General features: G+C 40.5%; 1 protein-coding gene across 5 annotated transcripts in view; it reads right to left on the reverse strand.

Moving 5' to 3' along the window:
- Positions 1–19,189, reverse strand: part of VAV3 (vav guanine nucleotide exchange factor 3) — a 215,160-nt gene that overhangs the window by 82,178 nt on the left and 113,793 nt on the right. For all 5 annotated transcript variants that reach the window (XR_014527913.1, XM_083511039.1, XM_083511038.1 and 2 more), the window contains exons 3-12: positions 17,088–17,146; positions 15,559–15,624; positions 14,289–14,397; positions 12,929–13,021; positions 11,361–11,429; positions 9,129–9,232; positions 7,340–7,439; positions 6,450–6,545; positions 2,042–2,110; positions 562–648 (exon numbers count right to left, since the gene is read on the reverse strand). Coding sequence is in view for 4 of the 5 variants with exons in the window: in XM_083511039.1 (XP_083367165.1) it covers positions 562–648; positions 2,042–2,110; positions 6,450–6,545; positions 7,340–7,439; positions 9,129–9,232; positions 11,361–11,429; positions 12,929–13,021; positions 14,289–14,397; positions 15,559–15,624; positions 17,088–17,146 (852 nt within the window). In the remaining variant the exon portion in view is untranslated. The remainder of the gene's footprint in view (positions 1–561; positions 649–2,041; positions 2,111–6,449; positions 6,546–7,339; positions 7,440–9,128; positions 9,233–11,360; positions 11,430–12,928; positions 13,022–14,288; positions 14,398–15,558; positions 15,625–17,087; positions 17,147–19,189) is intronic.

Here is a 19,189-nt window from a genome sequence, read left to right on the forward strand (position 1 = left end):
TAAGATTGCAGAGTGGCAGAAATAAGAAAGTAACATTGCCTTTTCCAGTTTCACCAAAGTTTTCCACCACCATAATCTCCATCACCCTGCAAACATGCAAGAAGCTCACTTGGTCCCTTCTGACCTGATTAACCTATATACTTTCAGGTCAACCATCAGACTCCTGCCTTGCCTTTATGTCTCTCTGTTGCTGATCTAGGTTATTTACGTCCCTCAGCTTCCATGTTCCTCTTCCTCCTGACAGCCTGCACGCCATCCCCCTCTCCCAACTTCCTTATTTACCTGATTACTACATCTATGTTCCAGCCCCACTTGCAACATCTTGTCTCTGCCTCTGGGCCTGCCATTCATCCTGCCTCTCTCAGTTGGCCCCAGAACTCCACTCTGACTCCAATTCCAGCCCTGCCAGGATTTTCACTCTCAGCTCTCTGTGTGCTCAAGCTCAGACTTTGCCTTTGTCCAAGCTCCTACTTTTAAGAATGAAGCAGCAGCAAGATCACCCCGAAAAGGAACAATAAACAACATACAAAGTTTGAAGGGTAACACGAGACAGAGACATACCAAATTCTCAATTGATGACTGAAATTGTTTAATTTCACGGAGGGTTTCATTATCTCGCTTCACTTCATTTACATACTGAGCCAAGTCCTAAAACACAGAAGAGAGATATCTGAGGTGCAACAGCCATGGGCTAAATTGTTACACTTAATTAGATAAATTAACTACTAAGAGACACTTCCCAAGCTACAGTAGAAGCAGTTATGTATTAAAACATTAGCAGGTACAAACTGTACATAAATATAAATTGTGGGACACATCACCCACCCTGCATATCATGTAGACAGTACCATGTGTCAGGTCAATCAAGCTTCTTTGACCAATTTTTCTGTAGTGAGGGATGAGTGGGAGATGAATAGCCTGCTCACACTTCCTTTGTGAGGCAGAGAGAACATAGCAAACCTTTAAGTGTAAACCTCTTTCTACCACAGTGTACATACAGTATGCTTAAGATAGTCAAAAAAACCAAATAGCGCTCAGAACTAAGAGCTCCAGAAACAATTGAATGATATAGCAATAGCTCATATGCTCACTTCGAAAACTGCACTGAAAAGGATATATCAAGAACTCTGGCCAAAAGTTTCAATATAAGGAATAATTCCTACTCAAGAGTTGAAATGAAAAACGTGTGTATTCTGCTAAGAATAACAGTTTGAAGCTAGTAGTAAATTTAAACACAACGTGTAAGTACGATAGTTTTAAAGTAATGGTAAGTTTGGATACAACGTATAAGTACAGAAATAATGTAGTTTCAAATATACAGTGATATAGTACAAAGGTACATGCAATACTTCGAAAACTGAACATGAAAGCTTTTTTTCACAAAATCTTCCTGCAGCAACACAGTTAGAATGGCTGCAAGACTGATCTCCCTCCATGAACTGACTCAACAGATAATAATATAAAGCTAGGAATAAAACTAGAGATGTGTAGTCAAACCAATTATGCATGCCATACACGTAGATGATTTAGGTGGGGTCATAGCTCAACGACAGAGCATCTGCTTCCTATCTAGAAGATATGAGATTCAATCCCCAGCATCTGCAAGGAGGGCTGAGAGAGACTTGGTGCCGGAGACTCTGGAGAGGTGTTCCCGGTTAGTGTAGACTATACTGAGCTAGAACTCATGGTCTAGCTCAGTGTGTAAGTCAGTTTCTTATATAGGTTTGCATTATATTTTGTGCTTTAAATAGGAGAAACAATGTGCAATCAAGCGGACTGAAGTTAACATGCATTTAACACACAACAAAGCTATAGAGCCTTTTCCTTTCGAACATCAATATTAATTTGTTCTGATGAGCTTGGCTCTGAATTGGGAAAACTCTACACCTGCTTTTGGGTATTAGTGAACATATGAACTGGTGTGCAGTAATGCAGAAACAGGACGTTGCAGGTAGATATATATTTAATTTCTTTCCAGAAAAGACTCTTACAATTTTACGCCAGAGAGAGTTTACATATCCAATCTGTTAGTCACACTTACCTTCATTGCATCCAGTGCCTGTTTCAGATTGTTCTTCTCAGTTTGGTCACTAGTATGTTTTACCAACTCCTGTATAGAATAATACACAGATATTTCTTGTGATAGCTATCGGCCATTTAAGGCATTTTAAAAAATGCTGAACTTATCAGTATTTAAAAACAGAAGCATTTTGCCTTAGGAAGAAAATGATGGGCTGATCCCATCATTATCTGTAGAAGCCCAGAATATCAGGTATTTTATGTATATGCTATATCTCACATGCTTTTATTCAAGACATGAAGACACGGTTTTCACTATTAAAGCCTATATCTGGAATGTTGCCCTCCACATAACAGTACCAAATCTAAGGATCTGAAAAACAGCCTTCTCAGTAACTTTGAGATTAAATTTTCACGTTTTACCCTCAGAGTTTCAGAGGGCAAAATTGCAAAAGTCCATGGGATTAATTTTCATTTCAGAATATAGGTTGAATTTCATGGAAATTCATCACAATTCCAAGCTAATTTTATCTATTCATGGTTTGTTTTCTTACACATTTATTTAGGCTGCAATCAGGCAGACTTACCATAGAATACGAAATAAATGGGTTTCACTGCTGAGGGGGCTTCCAGATGGCCTATTTACTAAGCACTCATCCTGATTTATTTGCAAGGAGATTATATGACTATTGAATGAGCATTCATTCTTATTTGTCTGTGGAGAGGCTAGATGATCCTGTAACAAGCAAGTGCTATTCCACACTTTCCAGTACATTTCCTTGTTGCCAAAGGAGAAAGGCTGTTTTGGGGGAAAGGCTGTTTTGCTGCCCAAGAGCTCCAAATCAGCTTTAATTGCGGCAATGTGAATTCACCAGTATGTGACTGAATCCCACCCAAAAAAGGCAAAAGTCTGGAAGCACCATGAGTAGACATACAGAGGATTGTACTGATATCCCCCTCCTCCTATACCCTGTGTGCTTTGTGTAACTGATCTACACTTCCCCATACTTATTTATAAACACTTCAAAATTTGTATGTAACTCCTAAAATCTCACAAGGCAAATTATTCCCTGACTCATCCTCAATAGCCAAGCCTTTTTTACATGTTCAGTTCCCTTTCTCCATTACTGGACTACGTATTCAGAGATTTCATGGAAAGCAGATTCCTTTCAAGAATCCTTTCATTCTCGAGCATCAAGGAAAAGGGCAGAAATTTAGGTGGGCCTTTCTGCCTAAAATTTCCTATCTAGGTTTCAGCCTTAATGCAAATGGCTACAAATACTTCAAGTAGCACTGGATAGTACTATAACAAGAATTAGGGGGGGAAGTAAATGTTTGGAAGGGGAATTAGACCAGTTTACTGAACTGAGCCCCCATTGCAATCAGTGACTAACTTGTATCATTGGTTTCAGACAATGGAGGACCCTTCTGCAATATACATTTAAAGGAGTATGATAGCACCTTAAGCAGTCATGGCTTCCACAAAGGATCCTAGGGATTGTAGTTTTTTAAAGTGTGCTGAGAGTTGTTAGAAGGCTTCCAATGCTCTCATAAGAACTACAATTCCCAGAGTTCCCTAGGAGGAAGGATTAACTGTTAAACCATGCTGGAAACTCAGTTCACTCAGATGCATTTCAGGAAGCGTGATATACACAATGGAAAAGAACACTGCAAAGGGAAGGGGGGGAAATTGCTTCTTGCACAGGTAGAAGTTCTTTTTAAAATGACATTTTATAAGCATCAGCAAAGCTGACAGTCTAATTGAGTAATATATTTCCTTGCAACTGAACTAATGAGTCTCCCAGCACAGCTATCAAATGATATTTATAGGACTCTCTAGCCTCATTATAGGACTAACTGCACAGAAGCCACAAGCTCCGTGGGTTATAATGGGAAGCATTCAAAATAACTATTGCTTTATTATAATTCAGTACAGCAAGAAAATAGGCTAGAAAGTGCTTGAGCCTTGTCCAGCTTCAACTTCAAAAAGCAGAGGCACGCATGAAAAGCATCACCTAGCATCAGCTTGGTAGCACTATCTGAATGCACCAGATTATTTTACTATTGTTTTGTTGTATTTTGACTCAAGTTACTGCGAAATCAGTCTTAAATTATTGTCCAACAGGCTTAGGGAATCTTTCTAAATAATGGCACTCTTCTGTGGTTTATTCTCAGTATTTTACTGCAATTATCATACGGCTTGAAATCCCTAGGGCAAGTTGCCCACCCCTTGACAGGTGCATCATTAATACAACTCTCTGCATGAGTCAGGGCCATCGTGCTGTTCTTGCCAATGAACGCCAGTGACATGGCTCATGGGTGGGAAAACTCACAATGTGAGAACACTGACTAGCTCAGTGCAACAAGCTGCAGCCCTTGGCAAACAGGTGATGAGGCGGGGGGGGGGGGAGGTTAAGATCACACCTGCACATGCAATCTCTCTCTTAAGACCACCACCACCACCACTATTGCATCTCTTTCTCTCACAAGCATAAAAAAGAGAGAGAAACAGTCAGTGGTTGTGATCATATTAAAACAGAAACAGAGATTATCTGCAAAGTAATGAAGCCATGCGGGGGGGGGGGGGAGGTTGCCCTGTACTAAATGATACAATGTGTAGCAGGTGAGGCGATTTTCATTTTCCCAGGCTTTAAATATTTACGCTACTGTTTGGATACGTTGTAGTGGCGTCATTACCTGCTGCTTATTTTATTTTGATTTTTTTCTGTGACTGGTGTTATTTTCTTTTAGAGAAAGACTTGACATCTTTCCGCAGGGCCTGCAAGACGGAGCCATTCCACCAGGCCTTTGGCCAAGGCACAGTCTGACCCCCTCTCTCCTTCTGTAATCTTCATATAACTCTAACCCAATGGTTGTCATTAATTTGATTGTGAATTGATTCTAGAATTTATTTCTCCTGGTATGTCCCACGGAGGATCTTATGGGCTTCAAGCAAAAACATCTTGGAGGTCCCGGGCCACAGAGAGGTTAGGCTGGCCTCAACCAGAGCCAGGGCTTTTTCGGCTGTGGCTCTGATCTGGTGGAACACTCTGTCACAATACAGTGGTGCCTCGCAAGACGAAATTAATTCGTTCCGCAAGTTTTTTCTTCTTGCGAGTTTTTCGTCTTGCGAAGCACGGTTTCCCATAGGAATGCATTGAAAATCAATTAATGCGTTCCTATGGAAACCGCTTGCCAGGCTGGCGGTGCGGAGAAGGGCTTTTCTCCCCACCGCAAGCCTTCAGGACAGGTATGGGAACAGAGGGGAAAGGGGCGCAGCGCTTCTCCTCTGTTCCCGGGGCTTGCGGTGGGAGGATTCTGAATGTTGGCGGTGGCATTCTGAATGTTGGCGGTGGGAAGGAAAACCCTCCTCCCACCGCAAGTCTTCAGGACAGCCATCCGAAGGCTGGCGCGGGGAGAAGGTCTCTCCGCCCCACCGCCAGCTTTCGGAGGAGCCTTCCGAAGGCTGGCTGCGGGAGGAGGTCTCTCCGCCCCACCGCCAGGCTTCGGAGCAGCCTTCCGAAGGCTGTCGGTGGAGCGGAGAGCCCTCCTCCCGCCGCCAGCCTTCGGAGGAGGTCTGAGGACAGCGGGGAAGACGCGCTTCCCCGCTGTCCCGGAGATTTCCCTATGGGCTTTCATCTTGCGAAGGAAGCCCATAGGGAAATTCGTTTTGCGAAGCGCCACCAAAACGGAAAACCCTTTCGTCTAGCGGGTTTTCCGTCTTACGAGGCGTTCGTCTTGCGGTATACCACTGTAGACTAGGGCTCTGCAGGACTTGACATCTTTCCGCAGGGCGTGCAAGACAGAGCTGTTCCACCAGGCGGAAAACAAATAAAAATTATTATTATTATTATTATTATTATTATTATTAATTGGTTGTGCAATTGTATATACACTGTGCTATTTTTACCTGTTGTTAACAGCTCTGAGCCTGGTTTTGGCCGGGGAGGGCGGGATACAAATTATTATTATTATTATTATTATTATTATTATTATTATTATTATTATTTTCTTGTTGCAATGAGAAAAAAACTGAATAAGCTAAGGAGACTGGAAGTGGGGAGAGAACTAGCACTGATCCTGAGAGACAACTATGTTGCATATCAAGGGAATATACAACAACAACAGAGGCAAGTACTCCACACCAAAGAGGGTGAGCATACAGCCACTGGAAAGGAAACAAAAAAACCAACAAAAGAAAGCAGAGGAAATTTGGCAGGGTATTCTGAATGGCACTAGGTGTAGGACTTCTGACCTACCACTTTGTGCTTTGAATGGAAAACACAATCTGTGGCACTAACATGACCACAATTCGAACTGGAAAAGTTCCATAACAGCTGTGCTACTTGGGTTAGAAGGCGACAACCTGAGCTAATGGTTGAGAACTGATAAAAACAGTGTGAAGTTCATATAATCTAAAGATGAAGTACCTGAAGCAGAAGATGGTATTTCAGAACTCGCTGCATTGGAACCACAAGAAGATCCCGCAAAGTAAACTTCCCATTATTGGCTCTTTTGGAACATTCCTATTTAAAGAAGCAAAGGGTTCGATATGACTTGGTATAATCAATACAGCAAAGTAACGTCTTTAATTTTCTGAAGCAGGCAGACCAGTTATCCAGACTGGTGGCAACAGGTACGAGTTCTGAGGTTACAGAATGGACTGTATCACATAAGAACATAAGGTCTGCAGGATCAAGCGAATGGGCCCATCTGGTCCAGTAACTTATTCTCACAGCAGCCGGTTGTTTATGGAATTCCAAAGGCAGGACCTGAGTGCAACAGCACTCTCTCACTTGTGATTCCTGGGAACTGGCATTCAGAAGCACACTGCCTCCAACAGTGGAGACAGAACATAGCCATGGTGGCTAGTAGGCATTAATAACCTTATCCTCCATGAATTTGTCTCTTCAGACAAGAGGTGATGGGTTGCTTTTTCATACTCACTTGTATAACAACTTCCCCCATATAAAAATGCATGACAGCAAGAAGTGGGATAGGTTACAACATTGCTACCTGAAATGTGGGATTTTTTTTCCTCCTATGGGAAAAAAATCAAACATGGCACCCTCCACGGGCAATTCACTCTACCACCTCAGGATCCTACCACAGGCCTAATTCCAATTTTGTAGAAATGAACTCATAAGACACAGATTGAAATATAGGGTTGTGAGTCACTGAAATTAATGGACTAAATTATGTGCATTGACTTCAGTGGGTCACTGTGGGTAGAACGTAGGTGAATACAATCCATACTCTCCATGCTACGATTCGAGATCAAGGCACAGTTTGTTTTTAAGAAGAGCAGTTTCAGTGATACCTCCAGTTTCAATTTAACATCTTCTTTGGTCTTGGAAATGTTATCCAAACAGGATATGGCTGTTTCTACTTGACTGCAGTACTGCCCATAAATTACTAATCTAGATCAAGAGGAAAGAGAACAAGCAATTAATCTTTTTATCAACTCCACCAACTTCAATTTCCACACAAGGCTTTGTCTTCTTACACCCCAACCCTGGAAGGGGCTGCTGTTTTCCAGCTGCATCCCATCATTCTTGTTCTACCATAGACTGCCATCATTGCATACAGATTGGCCTCTTAGGAACGTGTGTGTCAGTCTCTACAGGTGTTCAAAAGTGTAACACCCACTTCAAAGTATGTGCTGTGGTTTAATGCCTACATTTTATTAACTTAAAAATACAGCTGCAAAAACCTTTTGGAACAGAACAAGTCTTATTAGTATTTGTTATGTTAATGGGCAGACTTCAAAGGATTTGATGAATAATACTCTGCAGTGTAGGATTAGCACCAGATTATAGCAACAGCAGGGCAAGCATACCCATTTACCTGTTTACGTTATATGAGCATTTAAGTCAAGATAATAACATGTTGGCTCAAAGAACCAAGTGGCAACAGTCACAAAGATCAGACAGACTTACTTTGACAGATTTTCATAAGCTATGGAAAGGAAAGCACAATAATTTCAAAACTCCCTTGTGCAATAAGCTATTCTTTTCCATTAACATTTTCTGCATTTAAAAATGGCTTCTTGCCACCACAATAATAATGTTTCAAGTACTTGTGATGTTCAGTTCTCAGTCTTACCATTGCTCTGAATCCTGTTGTAAGGGAATATAAATGAAAACAAAGCCCTACAAACACAACCTACCTGGGGCTGACCCACTTCAGAATACAAACAGAAAGTGCATGTCATGGGTGAATCAAAAACTCCCCATCTATGGAAAGCTCACATGTCTATCCAAGCCTTTGCCCCAAAATGCTAACGTGCTTTGTGCATGAAGCTGTGTTAATAAAAAAAAAAAAAAAAAAACACGGAGCAGCATTCAAAACATGCATTTAATCCCGCTTGCTTTATGAAATGGTGCAAACCTAATAATTCTATGCTTCAAAGGTATCTGAATATGTAGATCAGTAAAAGATCAAGAGAACACAGCATAGAAAATTCTTGAGAGTCAGGATACTCTTCCCGATTAGCATTCACAGGAAGGAAGTGAACAGGCTTGCTGCTCTCCCTAGCCATCTATTCCCTCCCTGGTTCCTGGAAGATGGTAGGATGTGAAGCTACTGAAAGTTAATGTGAAAGAGGGGATGCTAAGGCACACAGAGCCCTGATAAAGTCATGGAATGAATAACTGTGTTTTGCATCAGTCATAGGTTCTTGGTTATTTAAGATCAAGAGAAGAGGATGATGAGGTCAGAATGTCAAAATAGATAACATCTGAGCAGCATGTAGACTATTCACCAATATGTGTATTGCACTTTGAGATAACATGACATTATTTTATGCAAAATAAGGCTAAGAGTTGTGAAAAGAAAACAGCACTGTAACAACATATGAACAGAGAACAGGGAGACTGACACAGTATATACTAAAGAATAATGCTCTCTGAAATTTGGTTTAGCATTCAGCACATTTAAAGCTATATGCTAATGTTACACATACTATCTCTGGTTATAATAAAAAATTAAATACAGTTTCTCTAAAAGCACACTACACAAAACAAGAGTAGATTTCTAATGCATAAAGGAATATGAATAGCTTATGTTAAAGTTATAGACATTGTGCATTTTAAAAACTCAGTAATTACCTTTCCTTGTAGCTTATAAAAATTTGATACAGGTTCTGGTCACTTTTGTTTACGATGGATTCATGAATATCCTGTGTTAAACTTCTGTGGATTTTCACCAAATCCTACAACAAAAACATCCTATAAAACTTCTACAGTTATGTTTGATACTGCCACGTAAAGCCACTGTTTTCACGTATACAGTAAAATTATACAATAAAATAATTCATAGATTGATTCATCCTAGACACCTTATAATTGAATTATATCTTTTGAATGAAAAAGATGGCACAATAAAGATATATTGAATATACATAGTTATATATCTACTCATTAAACTTAAAACTGCAAATGTTTAAGAAATGTAAAACACCTTCCCCAATATGTTGGAGACATAGAATTTGTTCTGTGGTAAAATTATAACATTTTAAGGCAAGTAAACATGTTGGGCCTGGTGCAGACCTGGGTTTAAGACTGCAGGCTACAAAAACTCTTCCCCATCCATCCCCATCCCCAAGCACCCTCCATTTAAGTCCATTGTTGAATGAGACTAAATTTTATTACAGTTAAAATGAACCCAGGAAAAATCTAAGCTTCATTTCCCTAACTAAAGCCGGTTTCTTAAAACAGATTTTAATGAAAGATCCAGGTGCAAAGGATGTGATGTATTTGCACATGAAAAGGGGAAGGGAAGCCAAGCAATCACCTAGCCCAGTCTAGTCACTGGTTAGCATTATACCTGCTCCAGGTTTTAGAGATAAAAGAATTAAAGATTCACATCCCACTACTTCAACAAAAAAATCATTTGGCACATTACACTGGACAGCTGAATAGCATCATACTGACAAGCTAACTGAAATCTTAATGTCTTGCTCAAGAAACAGAAGGTGCTGAGACAAGCAGAGTGGAAAAGCAATAAACATTTCTATTTACAGAGTTTGTAGATTTTCCACATTTCCAAGTGTTCTCATAAATTTACAGGTATATATTCGCAAAGCTCTGCAAGGCTGAAATAAGAGCCATCTAAAATAACCCCTCATCTTTCAAGAATTTACAGTCAAGTGCTCTTGTGGCCAGAGACATATTAGGGATGCAAAAGAGGTAAAGGACCCCTGGACAGTTAAGTCCAGTCAAAGGCAACCATGGGGTTGCGGCGCTCATCTTGCTTTCAGGCTGAGGGAGCCGGCATTTGTCCACAGACAGCTTTCTGGGTCATGTGGCCAGCATGACTAAATTGCTTCTGGTGCAATAGAACACCATCACAGAAGCCAGAGTGCATGGAAACGCCGTTTACCTTCCCGCCGTAGCGGTACCTATTTATCTACTCGCATTGGCATGCTTTCAAACTGCTAGGTTGACAGGAGCTGGGACAGAGCAACGGGAGCTCACCCTATCACGGGGATTTGACCCGCCGACCAGCAAGCCCAGCCCAAGAGGCACAATGGTTTACACCACAGCACCACCCGTGTCCTTGGACAGACAAAACAGGTGCACTATGCAGGACCAGATCTCTCTTCATAGCTGTGGACTACCAAACATCATGAGGAACATCAGCTACCCTGCCCTCTGCCCGCTGCTGTGAGAAACATCATGGAGAGGGTATTTCTAGGACTAAGGTGAAACTGTAAAGCCCCCTTGATTTTTTTGGTTATTGGATGCTAGATGTTGCTAATGGCTCCTATGTTATTAGGACATTCTTTTTGCACTGCTAGGTTTTGAAATGTCTTGTTTTCTTTGTTGTAAGCCACTTTGAGCGTGATTTTTTTTTTTGGCATGGAAAAGTGGCATACAAATAAAATGAATGAATGAGGCAGGTGATGATCACAGAGCTGCTCTGAATTATCTTTACACACACTTCACACACCAAGCAGTTGAGTTTACAGTACCCCAAGTACACCGGCTCCTCATGTCATGCATTTATAGTTGCCTAGATCAGTGTTCAACTTTGGGTCTCCAGGTGTGACTGGACTACAGCTCCCAACATTGAGCTAAACTGGCAGTGGATCCTTGACCATTGAGCTAAACTGGCAGTGGATCACGGATGTTGTATCTATCCACATCTGGGGACTCAAGGTGGTGCCCACCTTTCTGTATGTTGTTACCTAAACCCATCTACCTATTAAACCATGAAACCAGAAGGAAGCCTCTTTGTATATCACATCTATCTCTACCCTAACAGTCTTCTCAAATAGTATCTTGTAGACTTCCACATAACTGAGGACAACAAACAAAACATCCCAAGGCATTACATACGGGAATGTTGATGAATACTGTCTCAAACTCTGAAGTGGTCAGAAACCTTTTCAGGGGAACCATAAAAAACTGTAAGAGAAATGAACACATACTGCATTAACATATTTTGCCACCCACTAACAAAGGACATTTCTGAATATGTGATTCCTATTCAGAGAGGGCAAGGGTAACAATGACCCCCACACTCTGTATTTTAGATGTATATGTCTTGTGGCTGCCTTTATTAGCTTTGCATACCCTACGTGATAATGGGTATAAACCAGTGCTGCCCAAACTTCTGGTAGCCAAGGAAAACTTTCCCCCCCTTAATTAAATTTGGAGGCACAGGGCCAGGGGGGGTCTGGAGTTGTGGGGGCTTTTAATTTTGGAGGGTCTTTGAAACATGCATTTAAATACTTTCTGGACTACAGTTCTGACTGTGGGGAATAGGCTGATCTGCTGAGGGGAGATGGAGATATGTTTAGGTTGGAGTCTCCCTGAGACCTATTCCTCAATGAGAAAGAAGAAGATCTGCAGAAGGGACATGGAAGAGACTTAAGAGCCTCGGACACAAGAGCACCAGGTTGATGGACTAGATGGAATGGACAGTAAGGACTGACATAACCCGAGACCAGGAAGAAGAGACGTTGGATGAAGATTGGAAGAAAGTTTTTTTTTAAAAAAAATTATTTAGAGAATTAGCGTAAAATTAGTGAGTATTAGGAAAATGTTGGAATGAAACTATTTGGCTTTAGTAGAAATGATATAAGGAGTTATGTATAAATAAGTATTAAGTTTTAAGCTTTAAGGTATTTTATGGTAAGATAAGGTTAAAATAGATTAAGGTAAATTGAATGACAGAACATAGTGAAAGATAGCAGGAGTTGCTGAGTGAATTAATATGTTAGATCGTTAAGATAAACAAAAATTGAGAAAGATGGAAAGAATTTGCTGAAATAATTAACTAAACTAGAATACAAAAAGGGAGGTGTGAGGAGGTCAATGAAACAAGCAAATGAAAGATAAAGAAATGGAATATTGGATGTGTGTTTTTATTTTTGTATTGTTGTATTGGTTTTTATGTTTTTATATTCTTTTTTTCTTTTTTATGTATTGTAATGTATGTCGTGTTGAATTTTTTGCTGTTTTCTTTTCTCCATTTTTGTAATTTTTAAATTTCTAATAAATATCATTTTAAAAATAAATAAATAAATTTGGAGGCACATTTCATTCCACAAGATGAAAGGGCTAACCACTGATCACAAGTGACCTCTTTATTTACAGTGTTTGCGATTGTTTAAGATAAAAACTATTGGGGGAAGAAATTACTTTTGCCATTTTTATGGAAGTTTATTATTTGTTTACAAATAGTTGCCTTGGTTGATTGCATGCTGCACCGGGCCAAGCTCCCGGCACCGCACCCCTCACCTCTCTCTCTTTCTCTCTCTCTCAGTATGTGCCAGCAGCCCACTGTGTTGGGAAGCTGGGAGAGTAATGGTGGTCCACCCAGACTGCCCCACCAGCCACACCCTTTCTCTGCACTCCCCAGCTGGAATGGTGCTCCTGATTGTTTTGCCAGGTCACTTTACCTTTTCAATGGATTCCAATGTTTCTGTGTATTTCTCTTCGGTTTGTTTTATTTCAGAAAGGCAACAGCTTCTTATGTCATTTTCAGGACATTTCTGCCAAGCCAACAAGAAGTTATTTGTAGACGTGAAACATGTTGATTTCAGGACACTTTCAAAGATTACACCATATTGTTTTGACAGCTGTCAGAGTTTATGATCAGTTGGCAACAAAATGTTTTCAGATTTATTATTTGGGCTGAAGGACATATGTGCTGAGCTAGCTCAGTTAGTAGAATTTCAGGGTTGTGGGTTTGAGCCCCCAAAGGTTCCTGCATTGTAGGGGGTTGAACTACACATTCCTTGTGGTCCCTTTCCAACTCTACAATTCTATTATTTTACATGGGTTGTTGGCCAGCCTCCCCCAACCTCATGCCTTGGACTAGAACTCCCCATCAGCCCCAGCCATTGTAGCCAATGGCTGGTGGAAGTAGCAGACTCAAAAAAACTCTTGCAACAAATAATTTCCCAATTTCTGGACTTCTTTCTTCCACCAAGCCTCTGCATGAAAGGGCTTGGGGCTTCAACGTGTCTCCAGACATTACAAACTTTGAATTTCTTGACATTCTTACTCTTACATGTATGAGAATTTGAAGCTAGCTCTTCCATTTTTTTTTTTGTTTTTAATCCCCATTTTCATTTTTTTTTAAATAAAAGATCAGAAGAGATAGCTTCAAAGTCTCATACACTGATGAGAGTTGGGGTCCAAAACACCAAAGAGCACCAACATGTGGAAGACTGCAGTAGGCAGAGAATAGAAATATGCCACAGTAGGTGCAGCTAGACAAATGGGGCAGCCCACAGAGCTGGGGTCCTCTTGCCATATATATTTCCCACAAGATCCCAAAACTACAAGAAGACAACAGTGTAGTCTTAGCAGAAAGAATATTCAAAATAAGAATGTCAAATATTTATTCATATTGATCTGCTTTGATTTACCCCTCTGTTTTATCAAACAATAAAGCAACCAGACACTGCGATCATCATCTGAGGCCCTTCTTCATGTGCCTCCTCCACGAGAAGTCTGGAGGGTGGCAACACAAGAATGGGCCTTTTCTGCAGTGACTCACCACTGGTGGAATGCTCTCCCTAGAGAGGCTTGCCTTGCACCTTCATTACATAACTCTAGGCAGCAGGCAAAACATTCCTCTTCTCCCTGGCTAATTAAACAATCTACAGCCTTTTAAGTGGTGATGGGGGTTATTGTTTTTGTTTGTTACTGTGCTATGTATTTTTGAGTTTCTATATTATAAACCGCTCTGTGAATCCTCAGATGAAGGGTGGTATAGAAAAATTAATAAATAAACAAAGAGTTGAACCCTACTGGCTGGTGTGCTGCTTCAGCTTTCATCAGGTCTTCATAGACTTCGCCACCTTCGTCGTCCCCATAAACACAATCATAAAGGTCTTCATCTTCATCTACACCACTTTCACTAGAACACAAAGCGGGAGGAGAAAAGACAACATAATTAAGAACGTTAACAATAGAATTTGAAGAACATTTGGGCCTTTTAAAATTATAGGCACAATGGGATGTAGAACAAGTCTTAACCCTTTTGAAATGTTCTAATATTTCTGGTTTTGAATTATGGTGCTGGAGGAATTATGGTGCTGGAGGAGACTCTTGAGAGTCTCATGGACTGCAAGAAGATCAAACATATCCATTCTTAAGGGAATCAGCCCTGAGTGCTCACTGGAAGGACAGATCGTGAAGCTGAGGCTCCAATACTTTGGCCACCTCATGAGAAGAGAAGACTCCCTGGATAAAACCCTGATGTTGAGAAAGATTGAGGGCACAAGGAGAAGGGGACGACAGAGGATGAGATGGTTGGACAGTGTTCTCGAAGCTATGAACATGAGTTTGACCAAACTGAGGGAGGCAGTGGAAGACAGGATTGCCTGGCGTGCTCTGGTCCACGGGGTCACGAAGAGTTGGACATGAGTAAACGACAAAACAACAACAACAACATTTCTGGAGGACGACAAGGAGGGTAGACCAACATAACCTGGCGTAATGTTGTTCTGCCCTCCTTGTCCTCCTCTGGAAATATCAAAATCTTCCACTTCCATTGAGATCAGGGGTGGCTAACCTTTTTTGGGACAAAGGGACCTCTGATCCAGCTTCCAAATGCCACATGTCAAAATGGACATGGCCAAATTGTTAAAAACCTGGTATGGTTGTGGGTTTTTTTGTTTTTGCTTTTAATGTCACATTTTGGTCCTGACGGGGTCACCAGAAACTTTTGCCATCACAATGGGGGGCCCTGCAGGAATGATTGGAAGGAAATTCAATTAAATGGATAAATTTAGGGGTGACAAAATAAACTCTTGGCAGCACGGTACCTATGGGAGCAGTGAATAAATATTATATATATATATATATATATATGAATGAAAAATTAAAATGGATAAATGTGGGGGGGCTTGAGGGACCACAAAACCTCTTGAGGGGGCTGCATGTAGTCAACAGGCAGCAGAATCTATATGTTTCTCAGACACATGTACAACACAGTATATTTTGTTCGTTGGTCAAAACAGTTCCATTTTCTCCTTCACATAACTGATGCTGTAGAGTCCACAGATGTACAACCTACTCTATTAAATCTGGAAGGCCTTTGTAAATGTCTTCATCATTCACGCTCTCTTCTGTAGGAAATGGCCTATGGAGACAAAATATAAAAGTAAAAAAACTGTCATAAACCTGAATGTTCACCTTTCCCTAGATGTGCAAGAAATAATGCACATGCACACACACACAAATATGTATACCACATGTAGTGTGAGGCTGCACTACCAGCCTGCATGCATTCATGTATCTGAAAGGTTTTGTGTTTCTACCAACCCTTTTCTAGCATATAGAGGACAATTTCAGATATTTCCCACCTTTTGCCCTTTGAAGTCAGTTTCCAGTCCTAGTTAAGTGGGGACTCTTGCCAAGTTTAACCACAGTTAACATTGCTACCAATGGAATGCTTGATCAGCATTACGGATACAAGTAGGGCCTTTACTCCAGCTAAGTGTGTGATCCTGCAGTCCAGTCCCAACCCCTTAACCACAGTTGAGAGAAGCCTCTTGTTACATTTGCACCAAGCCTGAGCATGTCTAAAGAATGAACAATTCAATATAATGTAAGTCAGACTAAAGTTGCTGGCTGTAGATGGCCATATACCATCTTCACTCGGATGAATATATTGGGCCTCAAGATATGCACAGGTTTGGCTCTGTGCACCATCCTCACACCTCGCTTCTGAGTACATAAGCCAAAAAGTGTAAAATAAACAATAGTTTTACAACTTGTCAAAACTGGGAAACTAAGCATTCCAGGTTCGGGACAGGCTAGGATCTTAACCTAGCTTCAAACCAGGACTTACAGCCCTGGCTTGTTATGGCCTGGTAGCTTCCTGGTTTGCTTCATTGAAGCATTTCTGGCATATCACAGGACCCAGAAAAGAAAGGGAAAGGAAGGAAGAGGGGAAGAGCTGAATGCGTGGGCACAAAGCTCATTCATATTTTCACTTGTTAGACAGATATATAATCATTCCATAGTTGCCATCTTTCCACATTTGCATGAATACCATCTCATTCAGCAGAACTAAGAAGTTTGAACATTCTGCTTGCTGAATTTCACTACTATTCCGAACACCCCACCACTCCATGCATTTTGTTAAATTCTCAAACAACTTAAGTACTTCAGTCAGCACATGCCCAGTAAAGTAATCAAAGGAAGAAACCCAGTAACAAGGTTTTTTCTCTTACAATCAAGTGGTATATAAATCAAACAGTGTATAGATAGATTAGGTGATAGATAGATAGTCATATGTAGTTATTTTATCATATTATTTTGAACTCTGCTAGCACCTTTGTGCACACATTTCCTTGTTTATTTCTACTGTGTACACAGTGAATACAAGTTTAAGTATTTTATGCTGCGTAAGGGAATGGTTTTATTATAAACCCAGTTCTTAAAGTACACCTCCATTTTAAAGAAACAGCTGTGTGGTAGCATTTTAACATTCATCATTTAACTGTAACTCATCTGCTAGATGGAGAAAGATTTCACAGATGTTATTCAAGTTATCGGCCACAGTAAAAGTTAAAAACAGAATCTACAACTACATTGTACCTTATTCCGGTGACTAATGCAATAGGGGTGCGGGAAAGCTTGGATAATGTTTCTATAACCTGCAGAAAGAATTGAAAACATTTGTTTAGTTACAGAAATAAAAACCATATGCCATAATTGAAATGTCATAAAATAATGAGCGTGAATGCCTAACATGTCATGCTATCATTGGTTGGGATGGGAATGAGTGAGGGAAAACAGGAATTGGACTGTTACTGTAAATTTTAGCAAGAAGCAAAAAAAAAAAAACAACTTCAAAATTTAACCAATATTTAAAGCAAAGCAACATTAAATCCAGTTTATACAATGGCAGAACATAAGGACAAAATAGTCAAAATAGTTGAGGAAGAAAACATTTCTCTTCTACCTTGTCACCAAAAGGGGGAACTGTAGGACAAGCCATCGCTTCAGTCCAACCAGGTCTCTCAGTAAACATATTCCAGAAACACACAGCAAAATTAACAGCAAATTCCAGCTTAGTTTTTTAATTTTTAAGACATGAACTCTTAGAATAGAATGCAAGAAATCAATGGAGTAGGCAGATATAAAAGTTCAGATCTTAAGAAGTGAGTATAAGTATAATGCATGAAGTGAGTGGGTTAGCTAATTTGTTTGGTGTGTGGGATTATTCTGCATTAATTTAAAATTTTAAGCTACTCCTGTGCTCTGCAATGAGATGGTTTCTTTCAATTGGAGAAGAGTTAAAGCCATAAAAGATCCAATATCCCAGTTAAACATTTAGTTCTCCTTTTTTGCGGTGCAGAGAAATTCATAACTGGCCAGCTGGCCAGATAAGCAGCATGCATGATTGCTTAATGCTCACATATATCAGTGCAATTTGAAATAATGTACTTATCAGCCTCAAACAAAGCCTATTTATTTAGTTTAAAATTCACAGCCCATTTCTTTGAATAGGCTCTCAGAGCACCTCACAATGTAAAGAAACGAACAAAAACATCACCCTTACAGGAAGAGTAATATTACACAATTGAGGAGGCTGAAATACCTGTCTAAATAGGAACTTGCTGAAAGGGCAAATTTGGCAGTCTTCCAACTTTAAGGAGCTCCCTCAGGCATCCTGAACCCAAATCATGGACAGATTTAGAAGACCGAACCAGCACCTTTAATTTATCCCTGAAACAAACTGGTTATCAGTGGAGTTCTTTTAGCTCAGATGTGATACATACTCTTTAGCACTAGAACTCTATTGTCATGCTCTATTCAAGAGCATGGCCCATGCCTTGGCAGGGGGTTGGACTCGATGGCCCTTGTGGTCTATTCCAACTCTATGATTCTAAGATTCTAAGATCAGGTCTGTTTTCAAAGTCATTCCATGTGAGCACATTATAGCGAAGTGAAGGTGAGTATTCCAGGATATGCAGAACATTAGCTACAGATGGGATACCAGTAGAAGCTGGTAAAATGAGACCAGCCCGCATTGCAGGCATTTACCACCGCTGAATCATGCTATTCCCCCAGGACTTGCAAGGTTCTACACAATAGAGGAAATGAAAGTCCCTTCCTGTATTTATAGCCTGCGATGTTCCATCCATACTAATGGATGTGTGGGTGTTCCTTCTGTCTTCCCATCCTTTTTAAAAAATTATATGAAGAAGTGCGCTTCCAGACATACTTCCCACCCCCCCTGAAACGTTCAGTGGTTGCAGTTCGGTGCCTTATTCTTCTGCTATGAATATTAGAATCATAACACTGTAACATTATATAGGGTTTTTTATAAATAAATTGCCACATATTTGCTCTGGTAATGGTGCTTAAGAAGACAGGCAGAAGGTTCTGAGCAAAAAAAGATGATATATGGGGGAGGACTAATAGTCCACCCAATCCCAATACAAGCCACACTCCACCTCAGATGCCTGGGCAGTAACACTACTACCTGTACACATAGGAAGCCACTGCAATTCAATGCCATCTATAGCTACAAAGCTGCCACAAACAAACTCCAAGAAAAATATTAAACAACTGCAAAGAAAGCACGACGATGATCTGCAGACAATGCCATCACTAGTGCTCTGCAAAAAGTGAGTGAAGGGATGAAGAAAACATCACCACACCTGGATAAATAGAGCTGAGGTCATCTTCAT

The sequence above is a fragment of the Podarcis liolepis genome (genome assembly GCF_965112155.1).
Source record: "Podarcis liolepis genome assembly, chromosome: 6".
Taxonomy (NCBI): domain Eukaryota; kingdom Metazoa; phylum Chordata; class Lepidosauria; order Squamata; family Lacertidae; genus Podarcis; species Podarcis liolepis.